This window comes from Ptychodera flava, unplaced genomic scaffold, assembly GCF_041260155.1.
Source record: "Ptychodera flava strain L36383 unplaced genomic scaffold, AS_Pfla_20210202 Scaffold_80__1_contigs__length_553813_pilon, whole genome shotgun sequence".
Lineage (NCBI taxonomy): Eukaryota > Metazoa > Hemichordata > Enteropneusta > Ptychoderidae > Ptychodera > Ptychodera flava.
The window spans coordinates 461,752-478,774 of NW_027248402.1; the positions used below are offsets into that span (position 1 = coordinate 461,752).

General features: G+C 35.8%; 1 protein-coding gene across 1 annotated transcript; it reads left to right on the top strand.

Moving 5' to 3' along the window:
* Positions 1-14,403: 14,403 nt before the first annotated feature.
* LOC139128948 (lectin-like) lies at positions 14,404-16,219 on the top strand. Its single transcript, XM_070694637.1, has 3 exons — positions 14,404-14,831; positions 15,437-15,516; positions 16,029-16,219. Exons 1-3 carry the CDS (start codon positions 14,410-14,412, stop codon positions 16,049-16,051), a joined length of 525 nt encoding a protein of 174 aa, XP_070550738.1. The 5' UTR covers positions 14,404-14,409; the 3' UTR covers positions 16,052-16,219.
* Positions 16,220-17,023: the final 804 nt, after the last annotated feature.

Below are 17,023 nucleotides of genomic sequence, written 5' to 3' on the forward strand. Positions count from 1 at the left end.
AAAATAATTTAGCGATCGCAGACAGACATACCATAATGCAGCACGACTGGTGAGATTACAGAGGGAGCTTAATTCAATCACCAGACCAAGATTACTCACCTGATATGCACGTTAGGTTTTCCAGCAATTGTACCCAATCTGTGACTTTTAACATAAAATTCCATATGTAGTAATGTTTAACCATTTTGTTATTTACTTTTTTTTAGGCTTTGCTATTACCTTTCACCTGTTATTTTCCATTGATCGAGAGTTCAATAAATTCTTGTTCTGAACAACCAATTGTCAGACATTTGTTGAAGAAATCAGGACCAATGCTGCATGTTGTCCACTCTGCATACAAAATAAATCGTGGAGCAAGATTGATAAGGATAGACAATACTTGTGACTGCTGACGGAGCTGTAATTCTTCATGCTTCAAAAGTTTTTCTTACGTCTCATTTTCTTCAATCACTAGTCCCTCTTTATTTACATCATTTATCACCAAAATACTGCTATCATTTTGTTGAATTAGTCATTCTCGATTCATGCATCTGTTCCTATTTCTCACTATCATTTTAAAAACACATGAACATCTGACCCAGACAATTTCCAAAGCATGGACATTATGAATTTGCCGTGTGGTATCAACGACTGCGACAATAAGTGACCTTTTGATGTTGATTACTTTGTCTTGGTGTCGCCATTTACCGCTAATGGATTTCCTCGTCACCAAGAAAATGTTTGACAGAATGTATAACAAAATGAATGTCTATTTACGCAGACAGACGGTATCATAAATGAATCTTGGACAGACGTTAATAATGTCAGTTTCGTCTATGGAATTGTTCAATTACTGTGCTTTAATATTTTTCCCAGATCAAAACCTCTGCGCTTTTTATTATGGTGCGTGATGCAACTGTCGAAACATTAGAACCTCCTTAGTTGACTACTCTTTATGAAAGGATGCGTCTAGCACAGGCAAATTACTGAAGAAAAAGTGCTTGTTTCAGTGCAGAGGCTGGGAAATTTGAAGCTGCCTTAATTTATTCTTTGTTGATTAAAGTCGGAGTTTCTCATAAACCACTAGATCGCAAAGAAGCGATACAAAGCAATTTTCATTTTTCCAAGCTGAACTTGCCTCATGCAACGGCTTATACAGAAGCTTTAATATTTATCTGCAAAAACACGTTTTAAATTTGATTTGTCCATTCACAACAAAATATGAGATATTGAACTGTTCAAGGACTTAACAATAAAGTGTGACAAAAAGTATGTTTGTCAAAAATTAAGCATCTGACAGCCTTGATATTGGGCATAGCCGTTCCTAAAATATACCAAATATGATAATTGAAATTATGATAAAATCTGCAATTTTGTATTTTTTGGCAATTTTACCATTTTGGGTCAAAAACTATGGTTGTCAAAAATTACGCATCTGACAGCTTTGATATTTGGCACAGCTGTTCCTAAAATATACCATATGTGATATATTGAAATCATGATGAAATCTGCCAGTTTTATTTTTGGGGCAATTTTTTTCATTTTGGTTAAAACAATTCTTTCTCAAAAAATCTAATAGCTTGGATATTTGGTATACACATTTCTACAGATGAACTAACGCGATATATTAAAATTATGATAAAATCTGCAATTTTGTTTTTGGGGCAATCTTGTCATTTTTTATCAAAAAAATTGAATCTCAAAAACTACTCGTCCGATAGCTTTGGTTGGCATTGTCTTAGGGATGGTCTTAATTTAATCATATGTTCAAATTATTATGCAACTTCAATTGCGTATTTTTGCAACTGTTTTTAACATTTTTTGTCAGGCCATATTGAAATGAGCTATCAAAGATGTCCATCTTCATAAGCACATATATCGAAAATTATTATTCCCTACATAACAGCGAGTTATATCACCGCTAGGTCGCTTGTTAAGAGTATGGTATCTCAATATGACCTTAATATTTTAACTGTTCATACCAAGAGATATGCGTCTCACTTTGCATTCCTCCATGTAAGGCAATGAGTTTGTGTTATTGTTACTTTTATTTATATGCTTATCTTTATTTTTTTTTTTGTTGCTGCTATAATTGGGTGTTTATCTAGTTGTTTGTGTTTTTTTTGCGTTGTTGTTTTTTTAAATAGTACAGTCCTAAGAGGAGAGTCAGTCCAACTACATCTGTTGAAGTGTTTCCGTCGAATTAGGGAGCACACAAAAACATGATAAAATGCTAGAGAAAGAATTATGCTCAACCAGAGTTCCCGTCTTCAAAAAAGTAATCTTTATTCAACCAACGTTTCGGCAGTGCACAGACTGCCTTCACTACTGAAAATAAATAAAATACAATGTGGATGTTACGACAAGTACAATCGCTACCAGGGAAATACAGGAAACATGTAAGAAATTAATTGCTGGCAAGAACTGAAAAACAAGAAAAGTAAAATTTGCGACTCATACACGTGAAAAAGTTTAGTACCGTATGAGATAATAAAAAAAACCCATTTAAATGCCAGTAAAATAGTAAAACATACATAGAAAACACAGAGACAGTTAAAAAATCTAACCTTGTTGATATGGTGTTGGGTCGAGAGCTGTTGTTGCAGAGTGAAAGGGATAGAGACTGACCCCCTAATATTGTCTGAAACGTTAACGTTACGGAGCCCCTATCTGCGATGAGAAAAGGCGTGCCGACAAGTTAGCAGTCAACCTTCTTTGTGATCAATATCATTTGGTGACATGGTTTCGAACTCAGAAATGTAAAAAGAGTTCTTTTTCATGTCTCTTCTTGGTATGTGGTACGGACATTTTACAAAGACCGTATGTATGTATGTATGTATGTATGATGTATGTATGTATGTATGTATGTATGTATGTACGTATGTATGTATGTATGTATGTATGTATGTATGTATGTATGTATGTGTGTATGTGTGTATGTGTGTGTGTGTATATGTATGTATGCATGTTAAATACATTTTACAACGTTTTAATTGTTTAAGCAAATGGTTTGGAAGAATACTTTTTTCTGACGCTGAACTGCATGTTAAGCAGGAAAGTAACAGGATAAGAAGTACGTCATACTTTAGTTATACGTTAGTTTATCCTCTGTTGACTAAAACAATACTTTAAACTCTCGTAAAATAAAATTCTTAAAGTGTGTTTAATTTTGAGCGAGACAACCTAAAGATAAATCAGAGGTAGGTCTGTAGAGCTTTTATTGATATAATCAACTCCCATGAGATCGTCCACCTAGCAAGGACTCATAAAGCAATTTGTTCTAAAAGAAGCGACAGCCGAATATAAGTATTATAGCACAGTTTTGACAAAGATCTGCATGGTAGCAAGATCAAGAGTCACTGGAATTTTTGATATTTTCACTGATAGTAACAACATGACTAAAATACATTTGCTATTTGTGATAATGTTAATGATGTTCTAATCCAACCTCTTCAGATATTGACGTCGAAATTTTGTAAATGTTGTAATTTGCCAGACTATCATCATGAACACGTAAATTTGTCAGTGTGTTTATTCGTAAAATAATTTGCTTCGTAATGAGTATATCTATTTTACGAACGATTTTATGTATCGTAAAAAGTACACAGTGGGCGGGATCTGATAGTATGAGTGAGAAATATTGCTTCTTCTCATATATCTTCTTCATAGCAGCTTAAATATGAAGGAAAGTCATTCTGGCTGCGCTACAACGTTTCAACATACGCTCAATAGCAATCGCTATAAAATGTAGTTCGCAAATACGTCGTCGACGAGTGAAATCCAGATATAATAAAAACATATGCATCACTTTTTCCATTAAATAAATGCCAAACGATCCACTGCATGGATCATTCTGACTTTTTTATTCACATATTTAAAAGAGCTGCATTCGATAAGTGTAAAACCACCCGGCTTCCTCTTTGTAATTTACGGCGACTTAGTACAAAGAAATCGCTGACTAAGAAAACTAACAGAGACAGATGGATAAACTATGCGTACTAATGTGATAATGCTGTGATTGTTATGTTATTTATTACGTCGTAATATGGACGCTATGGGTTACCTGTCATGTCATCATTTGCACACCGAGTTAACAGAAACCTGACAGCAAGTTAAGCAAAACATTGCCTTGACTAATAATCAAAACACTCCATGGAACAACTGAATGCCTGTATGAAACTCCGACAACATTTCTGTCTTGTATTGCCTGGTAATGTAACGATATATTTAAAGTACACTAAACATTTACCTTCGAAAATTGGTTTAAAAAGTTGATATATCAAAACTATTTTAAAATGATCAATTATTTCGAATCACGCTAGCTTGTGTTTTCTTCATGGGTATGCATGAGGAATTGTTTCATGTCATAAATCACAGCTAGAATTTATACAGTAATTAATCATGTTTCTCAAGTTACAATTACGCAAATATATCACACGTCAGGGCGAGTTGCCGTTCCACAGCACAAAAGCTGCAGGTCCGTGTGGAAATTCAGTAAAATAGTTCAAGTTGTTTTCGAATTCGAACTCGCAACTTTGCGTTACGTACCACTCTTCTTGAAAAAAGATCGGACACAAGATAAGATAAGATAAGATAAGATAAGATAAGATAAGGTAGATAAGATAAGATAAGATAAGGAAGATAAGATAAGATAAGATAAGATAAGATAAGATAAGATAAGAGAAGATAAGATAAGATAAGATAAGATAAGATAAGATAAGATAAGATAAGATAAGATAAGATAAGATAAGAGAAGAGAAGAGAAGAGAAGAGAAGAGAAGAGAAGAGAAGAGAAGAGAAGAGAAGATGAGGTGAGGTGAGGTGAGGTGAGGTGAGGTGAGGTGAGGTGAGGTGAGATGAGATGAGATGAGATCAGATGAGATCAGATCAGATCAGATAAGATAAGATAAGATAAGATAAGATAAGATAAGATAAGACAAGATAAGATAACCTTTATTAAATCCCTAAAAGGGCAATGTGAATGCCTGCGTGACAAAAGATACAAATAAATGATTCAAAATTCAAAATGGGCGAAACGGAAATAAAAGCGAAAACAGAAACAAAATGAACATGGCTGTTAATTTCCACTATTAAATTTGCGTTAAAAGGACTAACAGCTTGCGAATAACAGAGTTTGCGTAGCGCTTGGCACGGCCTACCGGTGGCCTAAGTCTGCTTCGTCTAACAATGCGTTTGTCGACCAAGTCGTGATGTAGAGGATGAGTCTTGTCGGTCAGAATAAGGGTTACATTGTTATCAATCGGCCATGGTCGATAAGGCCAACTTGTCGCTGTAAATTTCCGATGGTTGTTTCCACCTTCTTAATGATTTTGTCAAGCGTAGCTTTCTCTTGCTTTGAGATGTTACAACCCCAACAGACAATGCAATAACTCAATACACTGTGATAACGGCATTGTCAAATGGAGAAAGGATCTCTTTCCTTACATTAAAAGATCTTAATTTTCGAAGACAATACATATGGCAATTCAGCTTTTTCAACATTGCTTCAACATGAAAACGCCAGTACAGTATACTGTCAATAGTGATGACCAAGTACTCGTGAGTCACAACTCTGCAAATATTTTCACCTTTTATAACAACAGGGCTGGGCTCAATTGGTTGCTCACGAAAATCAATTAACATTAATTCCTTGGTCTTCTTAACATTCAAAACCAAGTAATTTCTATCACAAGAGTTGACAAAGCGTTCAATTTCAAGTAAGTAACTTGAGTAGTCATCATTACTAATCAAACCCACCATGGCTGAGTCATCTGCAAATTTAACTAAAGGACAAGTCATTTCTGTCACTCTACAATCGGCAGTATACAAGGTGAATAGAAATGAAGCAAGCACAGTACCCTGTGGTGTCCCTGTAATTGAATATGCAATTCCTGATGACACAGAACCCAATCTGACATACTGTGCCCGATTGGTAAGGTAATTTGTAACCCATGATATCATTGCACTTGGAATTTCCATTGACATTAATTTTCTTGCTAATAGGGATGGCTGGATTGTGTTGAAAGCACTTGAAAAATCAAAGAACATTATTCGAACTGAATTGCCAGTTTTATCCAGATGTGAATAAATCTTATGTAACACCGTCAGAATTGCATCGTCAGTACTTCTGTTTTGTTGATAGGCAAATTGCAAAGGATCATTGAATTCAATGACAAGTTTTTTCAGATGTTGCAAAACAATACTTTTACAAACTTTCATGACCGCGGACGTTAATGTCACTGGACGAAGATCATTCATACGTTCCAAGTAATGACATTCTTTTAGGGACTGGGACGATACAAGACTTCTTCCAAAAAGAAGGGATTTGTTGACTAGTAAAACACATATTAAAAGTAACAGAAAAAGATTTTCGCTAATTGGTTGGAGCATAATTTGAGGATGCGTGGTGAGACTGCATCAGGACCAACTGCTTTGTTTGGGTTTACTTTGGTGAAAAGAAAACGGACCTGATCTTCGGTTGCTTGAAATGTTTGCTCTTGATTTTCGGGGACACATTTCAATTGGTCTTCTGCACTGTCAAGCTCAACACTGAAATCATTAAATCTGTTGTACAATGTATTCAAATCTAATGTCGGTTCGGGTACAGAGGGGACGCTTTTATTTTTACAGGTGTAGCCAATCATGAGCTTCATACTAGCCCAAACTTTTTCATATTATTAGTAATGGTGAAATATTTCTCTATTCTACGCTTATAATTCTCTCTCTGTATTGTGATTACACGCTAAAGTTCTTTCTGTATAGTTTTTAACTGATCCCTGTCCTTCCTTGCATACACGAGCTTCTTTTTGTTGATAATCCCCTTACGCTCTTTGTTATCCATGTTTTTTTATTGGAAAATATTTTGGTAGTTTTCTTCGGCAAGGTGGATTTAACACAGAAATTTATGTAGCCGCCAATTGTCTCAACCAGTTCGTCTTTGGAACAGGTGGAATTCACAAACATGTCCCAGTTTGTACATTCTAACGCTCCTTGAAGTGTGATAATCGCGTTTAGGTGTCCACTGAAATGTCGTTATAGTCTTGACTGGTTCCCGTTGCACGATTGGACGGTATTTCGGGACCAGGTGAATGAGATTGTTATCTGAACGACCAAGTGGAGCTAATCGGCTACTTGTATATGCGGGAGCAATATTTGTGTAGCATAAATCTATCGTTCTGTCGTAGCAAGTTGAACATGTAACAGTCTGGTTATAGCTGACATTAGTTTTCTTGAGTGTGCAATGATTAAAATCGCCATTAATGACATGCAAAGTGTAAGCAGCTGATGTTTCCAAATCATGAATTATTCTGATGATTTCCTCTGAAGCATAACTTGCTGTTGCACTAGGTGGTACGTACACCGTGGTCAGAAGTACGTGAGAGAATTCTCTAGGCAGATAGTATGGTCTCAGGCTCATGACCCTTAATTCCTCATTGGTGTACATGTCTTGAGTTTGACACTCACATTGTTAGGATGACACCATTTCTCATTGAACGTAACACCCCTGACAAGTTTGAAACCATCAATTTGTATGCGCGAGTCATTTACATCAGCATTGAGCCAGGTTTCTGTGAAACACATTGCGCTACATGTCCGGAAGTCATTCGTGATTTAATGTTTGCTACCAGTTCGTCAATTTTCTTATGAGTGACTGAACTGAACTACCCCAATAATGAGAATTGGCAAAGATGGAGACAAGTCGACAATAAACCCATAAATGTGACAAGGTGATAGCGAGCCAGCTACTTTGTCGTGATTTCATCCGCTATCCCTCCACAACACTGAAGCACAAAACACGGACGCACATACTACATGTAGTTATGCAAGAAAGCAGATAACGCCAGCATACACTATCAAAGCCATTAAGAAGGAATGATTTTATTTTGTAGCAAAGAGCTATGATGTTACCAAGGCTGGTGGTATTCAGCCAGGCACAGGGTCAAGCAACGGTTGATATTATCGACAAAAGGAAAGAATTATGCACTTCATACAGACCAATTATCAGAAAACAAACCCCAATTTTTGTTTCCTTGGTATTAATTTTTTTAAAACAGACACAGAGCATCAGCATTACTAGTTTTGAATTCTTTCAGTAAGTGGTTTTCTGGTAACGATCTCTTCGAGCACGAAACACTGAAATTTGATGATATTATCGGGTGTCTAAATACATATTATGTTTATAATTCAAACACGACAGCATTTGGGTTTTGGGGAAAACAGTAACACTTGTCTCATTTTCTGTCCCTTTTCGCTTTGTGCCTGCCTCAATTGCTTCAATAGCACACACCACTCTCTCTCTCTCCCCCCCCCCTCTCTCTCTCTCTCCTCTCTCTCTCTCTCTCTCTCTCTCTCTCTCTCTTATCATAGTGGTAAAGATTTTGGAATTGTTTTTACTTCGCAGATGTGTTTTAATACCCAAATTAACAACATTGTCGGGAAGGCATTTAGATTAATGAGTTTCAATACACAAACCTGTGCTAATTTCTTAAATATTTCTACATTGATGTCTTTGTATGTGAGAAGCCATCTGGAATACTGCAGTGTTATACGGTCTGCATGGCAAGTAACAAAAATTGAAAAAAAATCAAAACTATGAAATTCTCTGTTTTTAATCAATGGTGCAATACGTTACACCAGATAATAAATCTCTTTGTATCAGGTTTAAGCTTCTTCCACTAGTGAGGAAACGTCAATTTTTAGATGCTACTATTGTTTACAAACTAGTCTATCCACATTAATATTGTCCGTCCATTTTGTGTAAAGTATCTTTTAATGTACCGAGCAGGCAGCTGTGTAATAACTATATTTTCCGAGTAAGCACCTCTAGAATTAATATGAGAAAACATTCCTACAAGAAATTTATCCGCTCGCTATCTGCTTGTACATAAATTGTTTTTTTCTGTGAAGTACTGATTTCATAACAAATGTTCATGATTTCAAATCTTTAAAGTGTACATGCTGAGCATACACTTAGAAATGAACCGTCGATCACAATTTATCAGCTTGAAGAAAAGTTACATTTATATAATCGAAATAAAATGTACGACTTAAATCAATGGCCATCTCAACGCGAATATGAAAATATTGAGAAAAAATATTCGGATTTATCTTCTACTATAAACAAATTGCTCATTGTAGTTCATAGAAATGAACTTATGAGTATAAAAAGGAATGATCTTTCTCTTAAATTGCCGAAGCCCTTGCAAAATGTTGAAATTACTGAGCATTCATCAGATACTCAAAGAAAATTGAGTAATAAGACAGGCTGGACTTGTGCAAGTGTGCCCAGGTAACGCCTTGTTACTAGCCACAAAAAGTTGAACAGATTTCAATATACTTACCTCTTTCCTGAAGTCTTTCAGGCTTTTCATCATTCCAGCACCAGTCTTAATTTCTACGATTAGCGTAACAGAAGTAAACACTATTTCAATCAAAAATTTAATTACCTTAACAGTCACAAAAAACATATGGATAGTAAATATATTCACATAGTACATAGGAAAGAAGCACGAAAATTGTCATATACAACGAATTTTACCATTAGCCAGGTGGTATGAACAATACAACAGCAGATCATAACGTGTCTGTGATTACGTGCGACATGTGAATCTCAATGGTTTCCTTTCCCCGAGACGAAAGTGATTTTACACAAATGTTCAAAACATTTCGAAATGCTCATTTGTGGTCGGACGGAAAGAGTTATAGACAAAATCTGGAACAGATGGTCATTGTGATGACAGCTTTTAAGAAAAAATTGTTTATAGGAAAAAATGAAGGTTTCACTCAATAAAAATGCGAACTAAGCCCTTATTTTGATTTGTGACTGACGAAGCGTCGGATGCGCCCCCGCCTTTCAATTCTATATAAGCAGGTGTAGTGAACACAAACAGCATCACTGAAGGCCAGCTCTACCACTAGTGTAACTGCTGAGACTGGTAAGTAAAGCACTTACGATATTTGTCATTTGTTACTAACATTGCCTGCCAGATGAATTTTTCAAAGTGTAGTCTTCTGATGCCGTGGATCTTCCATCTGCTCATTGCAAGGACTTAATGCCTTTGTTGTCTTGTTGCTGTAGTGGACTAAAAGATTAAAATATGGATCTTCACATAATTTTTTTTCGAGAATTTAGCCTCAATTTACCTAATATTTATAATTGCGATTATGGTGGTTTATTTATGTGCTTCTTTAAAATTAAGTCATTTAAGCAAGCTTTTAGTGAGGCATTTCTGCACAACACCAGTGCGATCTATAGGAAGTTTGTCCAGACTCGCGATAACTCCACTACAGCAGAGTTTGAAAAAAACTAAAGAGAGAAACAAAAACACAACAAAAACAGTCGCGATGATTCTACCAACTTTCATTCGTAGAATTGTACTAATATAATTGTTAACGGAACCGGGGAATGGCTGAAAACAGAGAAATAAGATGTAGTATTACTCGAAAGAGCCCTTCAAAGCATGCTTTTCAAACACCGGAAAGCAAGCACTAATATTGATCCGATCGGAAATCTATTACAACGCAGAAAAATTGACTCAAAGCTAACAGTTTGGTAATCCATCTAAAAAGTGCCTAAAGCAAACTAATTGTTGATAGATCAGTACACCATTTACTGTTAACGCAACGAGCACTGGCAAAGCTCAAATTCATGACCTAAAACAAAAAACCGATAGCGTCCAGAAACTCCGGTCGATGTTTGGTCATTTTGATTATGACACCACACACGTACACCGGATCGCTCACTAGTGTAGTCTAGCTGGCAACAAGCGAACTGTTGAATTGTTTCTTGAGGTTTAACAAACGACTTTTAAACGTTTGTCTTTGCTAGTGATTGTTAGAAAGCATTATTTTACCATGCCGTGTCCATCGCATTTTAATTTAGTCGAGCTGAACCATGCGACTGCCCACAAATACACAGTAATTGCTTGTTTACATGCCCCTGAATATGAATAATATCGTAAACATAGTAACTTTACAGCTAAAACGAAAAATGTGATTTGTATAAAGATCATAAATTATCTATCACAAATAAAATGGAGCGCTTGTGGGCCAAGTTTAGACACTTTTACAAAAAAGATATCCGGATTGCAAAATTTTTGCAGCGCGCACTACTCACTGACAAGTTCTGGGCCTGTTGTCGTTCGCGTGAGAAATTTTCGTAAATTTTGACGTTTTTTTTGGGAGGGGGGGGGGTGTTGATGATATAATGGAAAAAAGAAATACCGCGCTGACCATTAACGTTTATTTATGGGACGGGCGAGAGGAAAGTCAAAATTAACGGGCTCGGCAAGCCTGGCCCGTTAAGTTTTGGCTTTCCTCTCGCCCTTGCCCATAAATAAACGTTAATAGTCAGCGCGTCGCCCGTTATTTCTATATTGTAATCACTTTTGCACTTTAGAATAACATGTCAGAATACTGAGATTTTCGTATTCAGTATAACAGAGTCGTATTAGACTCTTAGCCTCGATGGCAATACCGCAGAGTACGAGAACATAAATCCTTGTCTTTTTTATATAATTTTTCCTATCACATGACTTTTCTAGTCGATTTTAAACAAAAAAGATCGAACTTACAGCTTTTGGAATGTCCTGCCTAAAACTTCGTCGCGCGATATCGAGCAGTTTGGAACAGTCCGTCCGCTTACACGAAAATTGGACCCGTGTAGCGCACTGCACGTGCTAGAATTTGTACTTAAGCAGCATAATTCACTGGTTTTGAACCTCACCGCGTGACTGTAGAATCATTATCTGTATATTGTTACTTATTGACGTCGCTGTTTCTTTTTGTTGATAGATTATTGCAACAAACATGTTTAAATTTGCTGTCACCTTCTTTGCCTGTTTGGCGATGTGTTACGCTGTGAGTATACACGATTTGTATCTTTTCTCTGTTCTCGTTTACGATTACTGCAAGTTTTGTCTACTCTCTACCAGCATTACAGTGATCCTTCTTTAGTCTAAAAAACCCAATTAAGCAGCAGTAAGTATACAATGCTACAAACAATATGGACTCTGCATTTTTCTTCTTCTTATTCTGCTATGGAAAACTGGGCAATTAAATTGACATCACCCTGTTCGTTTTGACCAAGAATGCTGAAATTATTATGATAATGATTATGATTATGATGATGATGATGATGATGATTATTATTATTATTAGTGGTGGTACTGTTGTTGTTGTTTATTTCAAGAAGGTAGTCTGAGTTACAAAAAATATTGTAATTTTCATCAGAGCCCTGACAAAAGGACATTATACAAACAAAGAACAAACTATTATAATGCAAGAAAATAAATATAATCAATTGAAAAGCAGTAAGCAATTATTGATACAGTCCAAAAACATATGTTTGAAATCAAGCTTATGACAAAGGAAAAAAACAGATTAATTGAGAGAAAAAAATTCATTCATATATTTGTGGTGAAGGAAATTACATAATTGAATTTTGATATATGGCAAACTCCCGATGTTTCTAATAGAAAGAGGAATACCATTCAAAATGATAGTTGCACGATAAATAAATGACCTTTTACCTGTACTTGTCTTGAATGAAGGAGCATATAAATTACGGTTACTGGAACCACGAGTATTTAAATTATTCATGTAAGATAGATAACGAAAATGGTTTGAATGGAAAGGCAAAAGAAAATTTAGGACTTTGAAGTTTGTAGCGCCTTCAAATAAACAATACAAAAGTCAATCAGGGACCATTTAAGACGAGAGAAAGTAGTAATTGTTGACACTGTGATAAGTGGTATGGTTTGAAGAGACTGTTTGTAGAGTCGAGTTCATTGTGTAGTCCTGTTATTTTAAAGACAAAGTCTTGCTAGAGTTACAGTAGGGCGTAGATTTTTGTACAAATCACGCAAAAGATAAGTAATTTAACAGATAATACAAAGTACATGATACATTGCACTCATATGTTGTCGTTCTTGATATAAACGTCAATCGACTAATTAACTTATTTTCTCTTTTTAAACCTCATGACGGAGTAGCAAGGTCCAAGTAAGTCACCCTGCTCACAAAGGCTCATTATTAGTTCATATATATATATATATATATATATATATATATATATATATATATATATATATATATATATATATATATATATATATACTATAGTATATAACCTTGCGTCATTTGTAAATTTACATAACTATAAGTAGTGTAACACCCGATTATTATGCGAATACACGTTTTTTCTTGTTATATTTAACTAATTTGTCCAGCGGCATAATCAAACGCATGTAGGTGTTTGTGTGAATGCGTTATGCTATATATTCTTTCGTCTGAGCACCCGTAAATTCTCGTTGGTCTTATATACCTAAGTGTTATATTGTTACCAATGAAACCGTACTCGGATATCAGCCACATGGTACTATAGTCTTTTTCCTCTTATCTCAAAAAGTAATTTGCAAAACTTATAACATATTATAGTTCAGTTTATCAAGTCATGCATGTGCACTTCATATGATCACTTTCTAATTCACAACTATTCTTATCATTATAGAGTAAAGTTTATCACTGTCTTCTGCAAAGCAAGTCAGATTTATAAAGCTAGTATAAAACGAATGTTTACAGTTTTACGAAGTTTCCTTAGTTTGTAATCAAGCCAAGCAACTTACGCGATATAAAAAGTCGTTATTTAAGAAGATATTCTTGTTAATTTTTATTAAAGGGGAAGTTCACCACGGATTATTTTTTACATATATGGTAGCTCTGTGGTCATTTACCCAGGAAAAAACTATTTTCACCGTTTATAACTCGCAAGACTTTTTACAAAAAATGATAAAAATAGTACAGGAAGTTTCCCATGTAATTTGAATCATGGGAAAAAAGCTCCAAGCTTGGAGCTTGCATAATGTGATATGGAAGGGACCATCTCCGGACGGGTATGGCCCGCACATTGTCCACTCACAGTAACACAGTAGTAAACAGCGACACAAAATCTGACAGTGGACAGTTTATTATAAGTGAATCATCGTTTATGCAAGGATACTCAGTACAAACATAAGTTATGTAAATACACACAGCCTGGTTTAAGCATGGGTGAGTGGACAATGCCATACCCATGGGAAAATGGTCCCTTCCATATCGCATGATGCAAGCTCCAAGCTTGGCGCTTTTTTCCCATGATTCAAATAACATGGCAACTTCCTATACTATTTTTATCATTTTTTGTAAAAACTCTTGTGAGTTATGAATGGCTAAAATAGCTTTTCCTGGGTAAGTGACCATAAAGCTAGCACATATGTAAAAATCATCCTTGGTGAACTTCCCCTTTAACCTTTGTACATGTGTGTGACTATATGATGAATTTTTTCATAGTACATATAACAGTTGTGTGCATATCAAAAACGTTTGTGCATCAGAATGCAGACCTTCTCAATCATTACTCTTTCAAGAGTCGTAATGTCACTGCTATCACATATGCTATTCACAGGCTCCTTCACGATGGAAGAGTGCGTAAACGATGATTGCAATTGCATGAAGTATGAAGTCTTCTGTGAACAAAACACTACCGTTCGCCCATACCAACCGAAAGCAGCTGAGTTTTGCAGCACCCTTTCAGTACAGCCTGGAGGACCACCAGGACGCCTTGCATCATTGCGTACTCCAGTGATCGATAAGGCCGTCAGAGACCACATCACCAATAATGGCATGGATACAAGTACTTGCATTCCCAAATACGGCTTCTGGATTGGTCTTAGTGACGGCGCGACGGAGAGTGAGTACTTCTGGAGTGATGGAGGAGCAATGTGCACCTTTGACTTCCGCAACTGGGCACCAGGCGAGCCAAACAACAATACAAAGAAAAACCCACAAGATGGGCAAGATTGTGTACAACTTTGGTAAGAATACGTTAGACATTAACATTCAAACGAATCATGGTGAAAACTATCTTACAACTGACGTCAAGACTTTCAATGACTACATTAAAGCAAGGCATTCTTATGATAACCATTTTCGCTGACGACTCTCGCTCAAAGCGATCATTTATTCACAGTTGTCGTTTCTCTCCCAATCGAGTTTAAATTCGGCATGTTTACAATTGAACTGGAAAACATAATTTTCATTTTCATCGACTGAAATTGTTTTCGCGTATGATAGCCTTATGCATATGTTATTTTTCATTTAAAATACTGGTATCATAGTACATTTTTAAGTGTAGTGTGTTTAATAATAATAATAATAATAACAATAATAATATTAATAATAACAACAATAAGAGCAACAGCCTATTATCACTTTTTCTGTCTATTACTCTTTCTGTCTGTCTGTCTGTCTGTCTGTCTGTCTGTCTGTCTCTCTGGTTGTCTGTCTATATGGTTGTCTGTCTGTCTGTCTGTCTGTCTGCCTTTCTCTGTTTTTTTTTGGCTTCACTTCATGTCTTTTATAATACCCATGGCAGAGCTCACCCTTTCAAAGACTTCGCCGTATCTATTAATCCCAACAGGTACAGGTTCGGGCACAATGGTCTGTGGGACGATGAATACTGCGACTTTCGACCAAAGGGCATTGTCTGTGAAATTCCAGGTATGCACAATATAATTATGTGTTATTTATGTCATGTAATGTAAGCAACAGAGAATGTCTTGAGACAGAGTGCATTCTTTAAATCATGTTCGCTACAAACACATTTGACAACAGTTGTTGTAAATTAAAGTTTGGGCATTAAACGATATCACATCATATTATTTATAAAAGCCTTGGCGAGATTAAATCGTAAAATCGTTGATGGAAGAGAAGATTTCGATTTTCTAACTGTCTTGTGTTTGCATATGTGTGTTCAGAATGTTAGTTAAAACAAGCATATTAAAGTAAAAAAATGCCAAAGCATCTAAGAAATTGAAAGTTAAAAATAGAAGAGAATACGAGATCACACTGGCTCCTCAGGCGACGAACTTATTTTCATTTCTTCACAGATGCGAAAGGTTTCCTTATATATGTATTGTTTTTTGTTGCTGCAATTTTAATGTAGTTTATAAATCACGCACACACACATTCCGTATGTTTTAATCTCCACCTGTTTTGTTTCTTTGTTTCAGATCCCTTTTGTCATACCCTGTAAACAAAGAAAAGTCTGATCTTTTGACACATGAAACACAGGATACGTAATCGCACTATCTGATGTTGTTTCGATAATGCATCATTTTTTGTCATTTCACTGTAGCTAACTGTAACATTATTGTCAACGTATGACAAAATGTAGTGAAATAAATCGTTATCAAGCAAGCAAGTCGTTCGACACACGTGGCTTCATTTCGAAAATGCTTAAATCGGGAACTATAACAATACGTATTTTAGAGTGCGTCCTACTAGGCAATAAAATCTTGATCAACGCTCAAAATGCATCCTGAATTTGAAACAAACCTTTAAAGGGTTTTGCTTAGAATAGCAGATAATGTATTTTAATGTGACTTTCATAGTCTGCAAGAGTTTATGGTTTCCCTATCGATGGTTTTCGTTGAAGACGCGTAACAACTGAAGAAATTAAGCAATCTCTATCAGAAGAAGAAATATTGAGATTAATTGCATGATATTTACATGTGATGTCTACCTGTCAATTTAAAGATTAAAATATAAAATGGGAGCGCACAGCTACATCCTGCAAAGTGTTTCCGCTTTAAGGCCAAAAACCTTCTGCACTGGTCAGCAGGTGCACTGGTCAGCAAGTGTACATAGTAAAATAGTTAGGGCATGGAGTTACGCCCTGGATTCGTTACAGTGATAAAACGTCAAAATTGATAACAATATCGTTTAAGAGACTCAAAAACTTGTGTCACCCGTTCTTGGTCAAACTCTGCTATGGTTGCGCACAAGAAACAGAGCAAAACAATTTCTTTCAAAGTGCCTCTGAATCGTAGACACAGCGTTGGCATAGACAGTCTGGGCTACAGTCTAAGGAGCGACACATGACACACACCAGGAGAACTTAATGTAACAAAATAATTTAATGAACAAAAAAATAAATTTCAACTAAATGCTCAATCTCATATATACTCTGTCAACAGACTTTAAAATATCTCATCACTAGAGGGCG